Here is a 14640-nt window from a genome sequence, read left to right as displayed (position 1 = left end):
AAAAGACTCACCACCAGTTGTGCATAAGTTGTGATTATAAAATAAGTGACGCCATTGAGCTCTTCCATTATCTTCTGCCACTCTCTGCCTCAAAGTTTTCAGCGCAGTAACTGTTCAATGTGTGTAGGCCCTATACTCACAGCACATACTTCTCTTTGAAAGTAAAATTCAGAGCCTGCTCTTCATTACCTCAAACATGTCTCTTTGTTTTCCGAGGTTTCATCTGATGTCAACTCCAGGAGGCATTGTAGAGACCCTAGTTTGGGACTCCATACTTCACAACCCATCCTGGACATACTCTGTCTGCACTTGTTATTATTACATCACATTGAAATTATCTGTTTCTGGGGCCGTCTTGTACTCTGAACCAGTAGGGCCAATTAAAATAGGGGTACAATAAATATTTGTTGAATTTTACAAAAGTAGCCTGTAATAAACACTCTTAAATGTTTATTTCACGTCTTCCTTGGAAAGATCTCCTGCATAGACTGCTGATAATTTGAGGAGTCTCAAAAAACAGTTTCCCTGAATTTAGACATTCATATTTCTAAATATGACTCCAAATGAATTGTTTATGCTATCCATAACTTAAGGTTTTATTATTAATTGAAAAAATATTTAGGTTCACAAAAAAAGTCACATAAAAATGCATTCTGCATATTTGATTTTTATTCAGTTTTCGTGGCTTTCTCTAGATTCAACATTTCCAAATGCGTTATGCCTCAAGATAACATACCAACCATCCTCCTTATTAACATCTTCATGATTGATTTGTGGTAGTTCATGATTGTCAAAAAAGGTAACTACAATTAGGGGCTCTGAGGCAGCACTTAGAATTGCCTTAGGCTGATTCAATTTTGCCATTTTTAGCTAATGTGATATTAGAAAAATAACTAGATTTTTAAAGGGGGCCTTAGTTTCACCTAATCTGCAAAATTGAAATAATGCTATTTATCTAATAGGATTGTTCTGTGGTTTTAATGTCATGGGGCATGAGAAGAAATCTAGGCTCTTGGAGGTAGGAGGTGCTCTTTTGTCCCCTCTTAGGAATGCAGTTAAAACATGATGCACAGCATGACTAGAGCAGGCCCTTACAAAGCTGGGAGATGAGAAGGGACATGGCAAGGCAAGGGCACAGCATAAACAAAGGCACTGAGACGGGGAAGATGCTGAGATACGAACATTATAGTGTGTAAGGGAACGGAGGAGAAGTGGAGGGGCACTTTTAGAAGAGAGGAAAAGAATAAGACAGGCAAAGGAAATGGATTAATATGAAAACAAAGTAAAACTTGACATGAATATAAAAACAAGGTAAACCATGTGGAGATGGTGGTGGTGGCGACGGCAATGGTTGAATAGGGAGGAGGAGGAAGTTAAGAAGAACCCTAAGCTTCTTGCAGGCATGATTTGAGAGACCGTGTGGTTTACTTAGATGAGGAATACTGGGAAAAGGGAGAGTTTGAGATGGTATAGATATATTTATTTGGGGATTTTTTTTTTTTGCAGTTTTTGGCTCAGGCTGGGTTTGAACCTGCCACTTCTGGCATATGGGGCCAGTGCCCTACTCCTTTGAGCCACAGGTACCGCCTAGTTTGGGATATTTTAAGTTTGAGAACCCTCTGGGATTTTCTACAGATGTTGAGTATGAGGTTAAAAAATAATAAGATAAAATAGAAAAATTACAATGAACACTCATTCCAGTGGTTTCTAGATCTTTTTTATTCTTTTTGGTAACAAGCACACATAACAATCATTAAAAATTTTTAATGATAAAGCTCCTTTGAATGTGTGTGTATAAGCTACTCATATATATTACCTTCATGAGTTAATATTTCAATTCCCCAGTGATTAAATACACTTAGAGCAAGAGGCAACATTAATAATACTAGATGCTAGCCATATTTTAATTAATCTTCTTGATTGTCTTGAATGGTTTTGGCCAATTCCTGACAAATCTGATTAAATATCACAGTGTCAGGTGGCGCTTGTGGCTCAGTGGGTAAGGCGCGGCCCCATATACCAAGGGTGGCAGGTTCAAACCCAGCCCTGGACAAACTGCAACAAAAAAATAGCTGGGTGTTGTGGTGGGCGCCTGTCGTCCCAGCTACTTGGGAGACTGAGGCAAGAGAATTGCCTAAGCCCAGGAGTTGGAGGTTGCTGTGAGCTGTGACACCACAGTAGTCTACTGAGGGGGATGAAGTGAGACTCTGTCTCAAAATAAAATAAAATAAAATAAAATAAAAATAAAATAAATAAATGTCACTGTGTTGATTTAGCATTGCAGTGTGGCCAGTCCTCTGTCATTTTCTTTCTGGTGATGTCTTAAGTGATTATCAGTAGTGCGAATTCACAGTTTCTTTGCTGGAATCTTTTTCAGCCACTTGCTCATTTTAAAATCATAGAATATAATCCTAAAGGCTGTAACACTAGGCACAAACACTAAGACATCATGATGCTCTGGAGGGGAAGGAAGAACAGACCCCAGCGTACTGTAGGACCCCCCCAACTCTACTTCAGTATTATTGGTGATTCTGTATTTGGGCTGAGCCTTGAAAATAGGTAAAAAACATATAAACTAGAAATTCTATTATTTTTTTCTTGCCTTATTTACCTTGATTAGTAAATTGTATTATAATTGGACTTAATTGGGCTTTTGCACTGAGTTGGGAACTGAGATAAAATGTTTTAGGACATAAAATCTTCACTCTGGCTAAACACAATTTATGGGAGAAGATCAGAATAAAAACCAAAAGCACTTGCTTCTTTTCTCCCACTGTTTAAACTTACTTTCAGATCAGTTCTCCCTGACATTTGGATGAAAGTTAAGGCAAGATTATAAATTTTTTTAAGATTTCCTTCCATTTTATTTTGTTCATCTCTATTCCCCATACACAGTCTGTTCAGTAATCAATGTGCCCAGTTCAGTATATTGTAACACATAAATCATATTTTATTTAAACCAGAAACTGTGTTCTTTCTCCAGATTTTCCTCCATCCCCAAGTTATGATTTTACTTTGTTTTCTCCATGCTGCTAACGTTTACCTCTGACTTCTTTGGGGTGCAAGGTGTGGTCAGGATGGAGAGCTAAGGAGGGAGAAAGTCCCCCTTGCCTAGCACTTGGTGGTGATCTGGCATCAGGGCTCTGCAGATTTGGCAGGCGTGCAGTGCTAACCTCTTCTTACTGAAAACATTTCTTTGGGGTATTTTTGGAGCTTCCCTGTTCTCTGGGAACTCTTACTTGTGATTCTTTGGATGTAGAAAAATGTATCTCTTTTCAGTTGTTCGTCTACCACTTACTCCTTGTATCTTTGATAAATGGCAGGATGATTCCAGTTTCCTCTTGCTGAGATCCCCACCCCCTTTGGGGGGGATCTCCTTTGGGTGGGGATCTAGGGCAACCTCACCTGACTTTCTGTGGGGATTAGGCAGCTACTCCCAAAGTACAGCTGCTGCTCTTCTGTGCCAGCTTTCAACTTGACTCTCCTTAGTTTCCTCTCTTTAGAATTCTTGTTTGAGATTTCTCTGGGGTGAGTTAGGTCCCAGCCCACCATGTTCCCCCAAGCTCCAGGGATCATTTGCCACACTCTTTGAGGGGTCGTGTTGAAGTTGGAGACAAGGGACTTATATTGCCCACTGTCCTCTGGGGGAGCTTAGGGGATGAGGGCTGTCAGCACTGTCAGGCTGCAATGAAACTCTACTTACGTTCATTCTGTGCTGTGGGTGAGGAGTTAAGAATCTCCAAAAGGGAATTTTGGCTGCTTAAGTCCTGTGTGATGAACATGTTCTTCTCTTTGGAACATGGTATCTATAGTTTGGGGCTTCATTTGAAACCAAGACAATAGTTACATTTTAAAATGTAAAATTTAGTCCTTATCTAAACCTTAAGGGATGTGCATCCTCCTGCTTTGACCACATTTTACAAAGGAGAAAACTGAGGCACAGAGGGGTCAATTAACCTGCCTGAGGTCACTCAGCTTTGCAGGTGTGTGTCTCTGATGAGATCCAGTTTGGGGAGTTGAGCCTCCGTGAACGCATCCAGCAGACCCAGGATTAGGGGGCAGATGCTCTGGTTACCCTCTCAGATCCACTCATCAACTCAGTCCTAGGGGCCCCAGGCGATGGGAGGGAGGGGGCATTCCTTTCTATCCTCTGGCCCAGAATATGGTCCACAGTCCAGAGATCCATGCAGAAAGCTCCAGAGGATTAGCTTGGCGACATCGCTGCCGGAAGGTCATTCTCTTTCATCTCTTTCCTGAGTGTGCGACTCAGATGTAAATAATTTACAATGGCAACAATTAGAGGATGCATTCTGTGTGGGACGAACCCTATTCCCTTAATAACACTGCAGGCTTATATATAGCACAGTTTAGCCAAGGGCCCCCCACGTGTTACCCAAGCCCTAGCCAGTGTCAGCGGCTCCGGGTCGACCAGAGAACTGCACAGCAGTGGGCGCCTGTGACTCACTGAAGGTCACAGGAGGTCAAGGGCAGCGCTCAGAATAGAATCAGCCTCTCTTTTGCAGGCTTTGCACTCTACTGACAGGAAATTCCCTTTGTGAATCTTTCGGAAGAACAACGGTTCTGAAATGCATAGCAGTAGATGTTCCGTACTGTCTCTAAGTTTCGGGCACTGGGAAATAACAGCCTGAGGCAAGGGAGTTTTTATTTGTAGTTCATTATTTGTTTGTCTGTTTACTGATTTTGGAGGCAGGAGGCAAGTGGCCACTGGCTCAACTACAAAGCTGTAAGGGAGAGTGAAGGTGGGTTCCGCAATGTTGATAAAAACATAGAGATGGGTGAGTGACCTTTCCAAGCAGTATCATGAAGTGCAAGGGTCCATCTTCGTCTCCTCTGCCCGGTAGAAAGAGAAAACCAGTTGGGTGGGTGATTCTAAAGTTCCTCAAAAACATATCAAATCGTGGGTGAAATTCATTTAAACATTTTAATTTAATGCAATATATTTAAAATAATATTTCAGCATATAATCAATAAAAATATTAGTGAGGTATTTTAAAATTTTACTTCCTGCTGAGTCTTTGAAATCCTGTGGACATGTCTTTCATATAGATGGCATCTGTGCTTGGACGAGCCCACGGAGGGCTCCTGCAAGCCTGTGGGCAGGTGCTCCTGGATGGGACCACAGAGCCTCCTTAGGGCTAGTTACTTACTTTCTGAAAATTAGTTTCCTTTCCTCTCCATGTATAAAGTGAGGACCGTGACTCCTGTCTCTCACCATATTTTTACAAGGTCCCATGTATAAAGCAACCACTGCAGCTTCTGGCACTTTCTGCCCATTTAATGTGTGTGTGTGATTCCTCCTGCAAATGACTCTCGCGGTAACTAAACCAGAAGCTCCCTGTGGGACAGGAGAATGCTCCTTGCCCTCTGGCTATAGCCACACAAACCCCCGGACCCCAACATCCTTCCCCTTCCTTCCCCTGACATTTCCTTTTCCCTGAGGCACCTGTACTGTTTATTCTTTCACTTCCTTCAGGTTTCTGCTCAGAAGCTCCCTTGTCAGATGCTTTTCCTGAACAGCCCATATCAAAGGCATCACCTGCACTCTCAGCTCCCCACCCGCCCCCTGCCTGCTTTTCTGCAGAGCAGGCCTCCTCACCACATACAGAGCTGCAGCTCTTTCCTCCCCTCCTCCCTCAGAGAAAGGAAGCTTCCCGAGGGGAGGGTTCTGTCTGCTGTTGAATGTCCCTCTTCTGGGTGAGCGCTGACGCACAGCAGGTGTGCAGGGTGCTGATGGGTGAATGGATGAATTTACCAAACATCCACAGCTCTGTGACCTCAGTGTGTCACAGAAAGGAAATGCATGGTTCTTGCTCAATGAGAAAGGGAGAGAGAGCGAGCAAGAATTAAGGAGCCACTGCCCCAGGGCCCTTGTTTGCACTAAGCCCACTGCTACCCTATGTGTCCCCTCAGCACACATCTCTCTCTGCCTCTCTGCCTCCTCCCACCCAGAGGCGTTTGTGTGCTGTGGGCTCTGCCAGAATTTCCTTTCCATAAAACGTGACATGCTCTTTAAGGCCTTGCTCAAATGCCGCCTCCTCTATGGGGCCTCTGTAGAGCTCTTGGCCTCTGTTTCTCCACTGGACTTTATTTCTGTCTGATAGTTCTTGTGGCAACATATTTTATATTAGAATTGTTCAGGCATGGAGGTAACTACCCCACTCTATTTTGAATCTCTGGAGTTCAGGACCAAATTTCAGCTGGGGTGGGATGGGGGTAAAGAATATATAGGACATTGAGCAGATTTCATAAAGATATCTACATAGGTCGGTGTCTTGAATCTAATGCTGAGGAGTTATGAGCTTGGGAAAGTTATTTAATGTCTCTGATTCCCAAGATACTCATCCATTAAATGGGGCAGCTGCACCCACCTTGCAGAATACACCTGTATTAACAATTTGCCTTGGACCCCCGTCCCCAGTGCTTTGGCAATTACCAAGGGAACAGGCAATTTAAAATCAAGCACACAATTAATATCACTCGTGTGGCCCTTGTGTTAATCCAAGTCTCCACCACAGTGAGTGTAATATGATGTTGTTGGCAGAATGGGTGTCGCTGTCTGTAATAATGATATCTCATGTTACAGCATTTAGGTAACATATGTACTCGTTCTTGTTCTATCCAGCCCAGCAAAATATCCATTTCTATTAAATTGTACTTTATAAAACTTTCATTTTCGTTTTTAGTGCTCTGTGGGTTATTGTAATATTCTGAGTCAACAGAGATATATTCTGACTTCTTCCATGAAGCACTCATCTCTACTTGATGAAATGGAGATCGTATCACAGACTCAAACAACAAAGCAGTTGTCAAGCATAGCCATGTGTATGCATATCCAGAGGCCTGCTAAGAAGGATGGAAGAATGAGAATCACTCTTCACTAGGAGCTAGAACACAGGAGTCTAGCCTGACCTGCCACGCAGGTCATGATCTGTAAAGAGGAGCTGGACTCCAGGAAGGCTTCTCAACTTTGGCGCCACTGACATACTGAGTGCAATTTTCTCAGCTGTCCTGTGCAGGGTGGGTTGTTTAGCAGTGCCTCTGGCCTTTAAGTACTAGATGATAGCTGTGCCCCCTCAGTTGTGACAATCAAAGACGTTCCCTGGAGGGCAAAACGGTCTGTGCTTGGGAAGCACTGGGTTAGGTTTTTTAAATTGCAGCTAATTCTGGGATGGAGGCTTGCACAGACCTGCACATTCACACTGCTATTCCATGTATAGCCTCTTTCCATTTTTTGAGGGCTGCAGTGTTCTGAATCTTGTTGCCTTGAGAACAGTCTAATGGCTAAGTGTTCTCCCATAGGCTCCCACCCTGTGCTCAGGCAGAACAGAAGCCACATAGAAGGGCTGTGTGGGTGACATGCTGTGACTTCAGTGTGCTGTAGTTCACTACCTGGATTCCTGAACAGTTGCCTCCAGCCCCTGCCTGACACTCTGGTGCGTTCTGGCAGACAGTCTTGGCAGCCGTAGCTGTTACAGTTCTGCATTCAACTTGTACGGTTTTGTTTTCGGCCTCAGCTTTGCCAGCCTACTCCTCCGTTCATGTGCCTTCCTCCTTGGCCCTTGACAACCAGGGGCTCACAGCAACGCGCGGATTGTTGCAGCAACTCATGATAAAAGGGTGCAGTTGAGTAGCCAATCCAACTAAGCAGGAAATCTACATCTGTCTACTTTTTATTTTCTCTTTCTTAGTTTTATTTACTTTCCATAGTCAGCTGGAAGTACACATCAAGGTTCACATTTGATTATGTATACATAAGGCGTTACAGTTGATGAAATGTTTGTGTCCTCACCACATTTTTAAATTTGGCAGACATAAAAATATGAGATCTAGCAGGGAGATGTGACTGTCCAGAGTTGCATCTAGCCAAGGGTAGAAAGCGTTTCCTAAGCCTTCTTTCCAGTTAAGGCTCACAGCCCAGTGAATAAGGTAGACATAGAAGTAGACACAGGCGAACCTCAGAGATGTTGAGGGTCGGCTCTCAGACCACTGCTGCTAAGTGAATCTCACAATAAAGAGCAACACACAAATTCTGCAGTTTCCTAGTGTGCATACAAGTTCTGGTCTAACTATATTGTGGCCTAAAGTGTGGGGTAGCATCAAATTAGAAGACCTTATTGGTTAAAAATGCAAGTGATCATCTGAAGTTTAGTGGGTGGTAATCTTTTTGCTTGTGGAGGGTCTTGTCTTGATGTTAAATGCTTTCTGACTGACCAGGATGATGATGGTTGCTGAATGTTCAGGTGGCTGTGGCAATTTTTTAAAATAAGACAATAATGAAGTTTGCTGCATTAGTTAACTCTTTTTTTTTAACAGAAGATTTTCTTATATCATGCGATGCTGTTTGTTAGCATTTTACACACAGTAGAATTTGTTTCAAATTGGAATCACTCTTCTCAAACTCTGCCTTTACATAGTACCAACTAAATTTATGTTATATTCTAAATACGTTGTTGTCATGTCAACAGTGTTCATAGCATCTTCACGAGGAGTAGAATCCATCTCAAGAAACTACTTTCTTTGACCATATAAGGCAATTTGTCACCCATTTAAGTCTTATCGTGAGATTGGAGTAATTGAGCCATATTGTCAGGCTCTACTTCTAATTATCTCACTATTATTAGTTATCTCGCTATTTCCACCACATCTGCAGTTACTGGCAGTTACTTTCTCCACTGACATCTCCTCTCAAAGTCATCCCTGAGGATTGGAGTCAACTTCTGCCACCCCCCAGTTAATGTTGACATTTTGACCTCTTCACACCAATCATGAATGTTCTTAATGACATCTAGAAGGCTTTCAATTTACTATTCCAAGACTCATCAGAAGAATTTCTCTCTGTGACAACTGTGGCAATTAAAAAATGCATTTCTTATATAGTAATACTTGAAAGCTGAATTCACTGCTCCATGGGCTGCAGAGCAGGTATTATTTCAGCAGGCATCAGAATGCCATTGGTCTCTTCGTACATCTCTATCTGAACCCTTGGGTGACTAGGTGCATTGTTGATGAGCAGGAATATTTTGAAAGGAATTCTTTTTTTCTGAGCAAGGCACAACAGAGGTCTTAAAAGATTCAGTAAACTGTTGTAAGTAGATGTGCTGCCCTCCAGACTTTGTTTTTCCACTTATAGAACACAATAGAGTAGATGGAGCATAATTCTTAAGGTCTTGAGAATAATTGGAATGGTAAGTGAACACTGGTTTCAACTTAAGGTCATCAGCTGCATTAACCCCTAAAAGGAGAGTCAGCCTGTCTTTTGAAACTCCGAAGCCAGGTATTGACTTCTCCTCTCTAGCTATGGAAGTCTTATCTGCTATTTCCTTCTGATATAAGATTGTTTTATTCTACATTGAAATTCTTTTGTTTAGCATAGCCATCTCCAGCAATAACCTCAGACAGATCTTTTGGATAACTTGCTGCAGCTTCTCCATCAGCACCTGGTGGCTTACCTTGAATTTTCATGCTACGAGGATGACGTCTTTCCTCAAGCCTCATGAACTAAACTTTGTCCCGTTCAAAATTTCTTCTACAGTAGCGGTTCTTAACCTGTGTGTCACAACCCACAGGAACTGTATTAAAGGGCCACTATTCTACTGTATTGAGAAACACTATTCTACAGCTTCCTCATCCCTCTCATTTTTCATAGAATTAAAGAGAGTTTGGATCTTGCTCTGAAGTAGGCTTTGGCTTAAGGCAGTGGTTCTCAACCTTCCTAATGCTGCGGCCCTTTAATACAGTTCCTATGGGTCGCGACCCACAGGTTGAGAACTGCTGGCTTACGGGGATGTTGTGGCTGGTTTGATCTCCTATCTAAATCACTAAATCCTTCTGTGTGTCAGCAACAAGGCTGTTTTGCTTTCTTCTCATTTCTGTGTTCACTGAAGAAGCACTTTTAATTTCCTTCAAGAACTTTTCGTTTGCACTCACAACTTGGCTAACTGGTGCAAGATGTTCGGCTTTGGCCTGTCTTAGCTTTCAACATGCCTTCTTCAAAAGTTTGGTCATTTCTGGCTTTTGATTTAAAGTGAGGGACACTTGACTCTTCCTTTCATGTGAACAATCAGAGGCCATTATCAGATTATTAATTGACCTGACTTTAATATTGTTATGTCCCAGGGGATAAGGAAGCCTGAGATGAGGGAGAGAGACAAGGGAATAGCTGATCAGGGGAGCAGTCAGAGCATATTCCTTTATCAGTTAAGTTTGCCATCTTCAATAGATGCCTTTTGCGGTGTTCCAAAACAATTGCAATAATAACATCAAATATCACTGATTACAGATTATCATAACATATAGTAACAGTGAAAAAATTTGAAATGTTGTGAGAGTTACCCAAATGTGACACAGAGACACAAAGTTAGCACATGCAGTTGTGAAAGTGGTACAGGTAGATCTACTCAGTCCAGGAGTGTCGGAAAACTTCAGTTTGCAAAAACAAAAAATAAAATAATGACATCTGCAAAATTCAATAAAGGGAAGAGCAATAAAATGGGGCATGCTGTAAATATAACACAAGATAAGAATGCTAACAAAGTTTACAGGAAATGAGCAATTATAGGTGAGAGGAAAAGACAACTAACATGTTTTAAAAAAAAAATAGATTAAAAAAATGACTTTTGGGGACTTGACCTCAACTGGCCAGTAGCGGGTAAACGGGGCTTGGCTAGGTAATGGGAACAATGTGAATTACACTTCTCCACAGGGACAAAGCTCATATATCAGTATCAGTGCTCATTATCCTCATCATTTATTCCAAGATTATGTCACTTAATTGTCACACTAGTTCTAGGGGTGGGTGCTATTCTCAGCCACAGTTACAGATGATGAAACTAAGACTCAGAGAAGTTAAATGACTTGCCTGAAATCAAAGCTGCCTTTCAATATGGAGTAAAATAAGCTCTTTTAGAGTAAGTCGAGTGAGGTCACAAACAGTATAGTGTTAAGCTATTAAGTAGATTGATGGTGAGAGGATAGAAAGAAAACTTGTAAATTTTGTTTACAAAATTGTCATGGCCTGTGACTTCTCATTTATCCTCCTCATGAAGAAACCCCTACTTAAGCTCCAGCATTAGTCCCAAGCATTTTTCTAACACAGTACCAGTGTGCTATGATACCATCCAATAAAGGGGGCATGTGGGACTGCACCTAACCCTTTGGCCTTTTGTTTCCTTATGGCATCAGGGAACCCTTAGGTGCAGAGGCACAGACAGATGAATTCTCTGGTCTTGTTTCCTCGGGTTTGGGGGACATTCCACTGAACATTGTAGAAGGGGATTCTTAAAAGCTCCATGAATGCTTCATCTTTAAGGTATCCATAATAAAAGATGAAGACTTTACATCTTTCATGTTTACCTGGATGGAGCTGGAACATATTCTTCTTAGTAAAGTATCTCAAGAACAGAAGAAAAAGTATCCAGTGTACTGAATACTACTATGAACCCAATATATAATCACCTACACATTCATATGAATGATAAAACATAACCATCATCCAGAAAGGAGGGAAAAGGAGGGAAAAGGGAAGTGAGGGCTGTGGCCGGGAGGAGGGATGGTATTTGGTGGGACCTCACCTAATGTGCACAGTGCAATGGTACATTTCAAAACTATTAAGAATAGAGTATAAATGTCTTACCACAACAAATAAGTGAAGTGATGGTTATGTTAATCAGTTCGATGTAAGCATTCCACATTGTTTATCAAATCAGCATAGCCTCCTAAATGCATTAATGTACGTAGTTATGATTTAATAAAGAAAATAAATAAGTAAAAAAAAATGTAAGTTATCTAGCTGAGGTAGTCTTGACAATAGTCCATCATCAGGCTCATGCATTCATCTGATCATCGGAAACAAAGTGTGTGCTTTGTGAGTCCATGTATGAGTGAGAAGAGAAGAGGAAGGAGCCCCAGTTTATTGAGCCCCAGTTATGAGAAACCAATTATTTGTAAAGTAGATGGTACAGACATCCTAGTTTTCTTCATTTCCCTCACTGGCTGCATAAAACTCGTTTCTGTGTTATTTAATTTCTTTCATTCTTTCAACACTTCTGCCTTGAACACCTGCAATGTGCCAAGTGCAAACATACTGGCACATAAACCCATCCTCATTTTTATAGATGAGGAAACTGCATCCTAGGAGATTCAGCAGTTTGCCCGTGTTCATGCAACGTGTAAACAGTAAAACAGGAACGTGGGCCCAGATTTCCATAGACTCTATGCTTTTAATCATAAACTCTACTGATCTTTGTAAACATAAAAGCTTTCTACTGATATAAGGCACTATTGTGAAGATGTGATAATACTTTTTCTTTTGTCTTTCTCTTTTTATTCCTCTTCCCTTTTCTTCTTTCCCTCTTTTTGCCCCCTTCTTTCTTTTTCTTCTATTCTTTTTTTTTTTCTATAGGACTCCACAGAATGGAGCAAGAATGAGAGGAAAAAGGCCGGCAGAAAAGCATGAACTGGAGGTTTGTTGAGCTCCTCTACTTCCTGTTTGTATGGGGCCGTATCTCAGTGCAGCCCTCCCACCAGGAACCAGCTGCAACAGACCAACATGTCTCCAAGGAATTTGATTGGCTCATTTCAGACAGGGGGCCTTTCCACCACTCCAGGAGCTACCTATCCTTTGTGGAAAGACACCGTCAAGGATTTACAACCCGATATAAAATATACAGGTAAGATCTGGGCTGAGATAGCCCTTGCCTTTCATTTACATTGCGCTGTGTGGGCTTGGGTGTTGCCACAGCCCTTGCTTTAGGGAGAAATGTTTTAGTCAAGGGGATCATGCCCCTTTCACAGGCTGGTTTTTATTTTTTGCACTTAAAAAAGATAACTTTGCTCAAGACATTAACAATGACAAGGAGAAGATCAAATAACTAATATGTGAGTACTTATTGTGTGCTGGGTATGGTGGTTAATACTTGTTATACACTATTTCATTTAAATCTTCTAATAACCATCAGATGTAGGTTTTGTTTGCTTCTATACTTTGCAAATTAACTTATCAAGCCTTGGCGATTATTTAACTTATCTAATGTAACATAGTTAGAAGTGGTTGTATTGTGACTCAAAATATGGCTTAATGGCATCCATAGTCCTGAGAATTTTAGTCAACCACATCAGGTGTAAGTAGCATTGTTCTGAAAATGCTACAAATTTATGTACCCAATATTCTATCCAAGGATATTTACACATTTGGAAAAAAGTAAGGACACTCAAAGGGCAACCTTTTCTTAAGTAAGTCTGTACTAATTCTTGGCCTATTGAAATCCTACTTATACAGAAAGGATTTATCCCAGAGTTCTTCCTCTTTGAAACTATCTGAGGTTCTCCACATTTCACTTAATCACTTTCTCCTTGATATATCCACAGCTTTCTGCACGTGTATCTCTTGAATTTTGAACCACTGGGAATTAGAGTGCTTTCTTAAATTTTCTTCTCACCTGATTGGGAACTCTTAGAGGGAAGAGCTTATATATAGAATTCATTTCTGGATCCCTAGGATGATTTTTGCTCTGCCTTATTTTATTGTCAAAATAATTGATCAATATATTTTGTGGATTTAAATGAATTGGAGAATACAAAGAACTCTCTCAGGTGTAGTCTTTGTCTCAAGGTCAAAGAAGGAAGGGCAAACCCTAACACGTCTGGGACAGTTAGAAAAAAGAGCAAGAAAACAGGGTCCAAGAAAGACCCCTGGCCTGATGCTGAGAAGGCATAAGTTCAAATCTTTAATTGTCTAAATAGTTGATATGATAGATGGTGTCTTATTTGCACATTTTGTGATATTTTAGACTGAGGATCAGTGATTTTTGAAATCTCTACCAGTTGTGACTGCCTACAATTTTATACTGAATAGAATATTCAAATTGTAGTTTGCAATTTGGCTCACTAGTGAGTGAGATCTTTTAATGGTTCTATATGCAAGAATTTGTGGATGAACTTTCAGTGACCTTGGAAGAATGGTAAATAATCAGAGAGTGATTGAGGAAATAACTTCTGGCCATGATAAAATGCAGGAACTCAAAGGAAAATGGATATACGGTATGTACAGGAAGGGGATAAAAACAGCAGGATGAGAAATGTGGGGTATTTCTCCTCTCAGAAGAAGAGAATATTATAATTTCAGAAATATAACTATTAATTCAAAGGGTTTCCCTTTGGATGAACTATTCCTAAATCATCTAAGAACAGTAGTTATCTACTTAATTTTGGATCTTTAAATCAGTTTTTGGCAGAATATAGCCATCATTGTTTGTGGTTTGTATAAACTAAACAGTGGTGCTCTGTTTGATAGAATATGCCAGCATCTTAAATTCCTGGTACTGGGGAAGATGGAGTCTTGAGACATCAGGTTCAGATTAGAAGTAGTGGAGATCCAATATTTTATTTGTTTGTGTTTAGTCAAACAATAACATCCACTTGGTTTTGTGTATGTCTTTGTCTTCCATTTAAACCTCCTAAGGATATTTTAAGGTTGGGGTGACTAGGATTTATATTTCCATTTTAAAGATAAGAAGACGAGTGACTTAAATAGTTATGTGGTGAAAAGAGGTATAGCTTGGACTGGAAATAAAATTTGACTCTAAGTCTGTAACTGCCCTAAGAAATGTGTATCCATTATTT

The 14640-nt window shown here is 40.8% G+C and overlaps 1 protein-coding gene across 1 annotated transcript in view; it reads left to right on the top strand.

Annotated features, from left to right (window-relative positions):
- Nucleotides 1-14640, top strand: part of BRINP1 (BMP/retinoic acid inducible neural specific 1) — a 186797-nt gene that overhangs the window by 40389 nt on the left and 131768 nt on the right. Inside the window, exon 2 of the mRNA XM_003785250.2 lies at nt 12422-12689. Within this exon, the coding sequence (XP_003785298.1) occupies nt 12472-12689 (218 nt within the window). The 5' untranslated portion in view covers nt 12422-12471. The remainder of the gene's footprint in view (nt 1-12421; nt 12690-14640) is intronic.

Source organism: Otolemur garnettii, unplaced genomic scaffold (assembly GCF_000181295.1).
Source record: "Otolemur garnettii isolate 467f Iridium unplaced genomic scaffold, OtoGar3 scaffold00014, whole genome shotgun sequence".
Lineage (NCBI taxonomy): Eukaryota > Metazoa > Chordata > Mammalia > Primates > Galagidae > Otolemur > Otolemur garnettii.
This window is presented reverse-complemented; position numbering and strand designations above follow the sequence as displayed.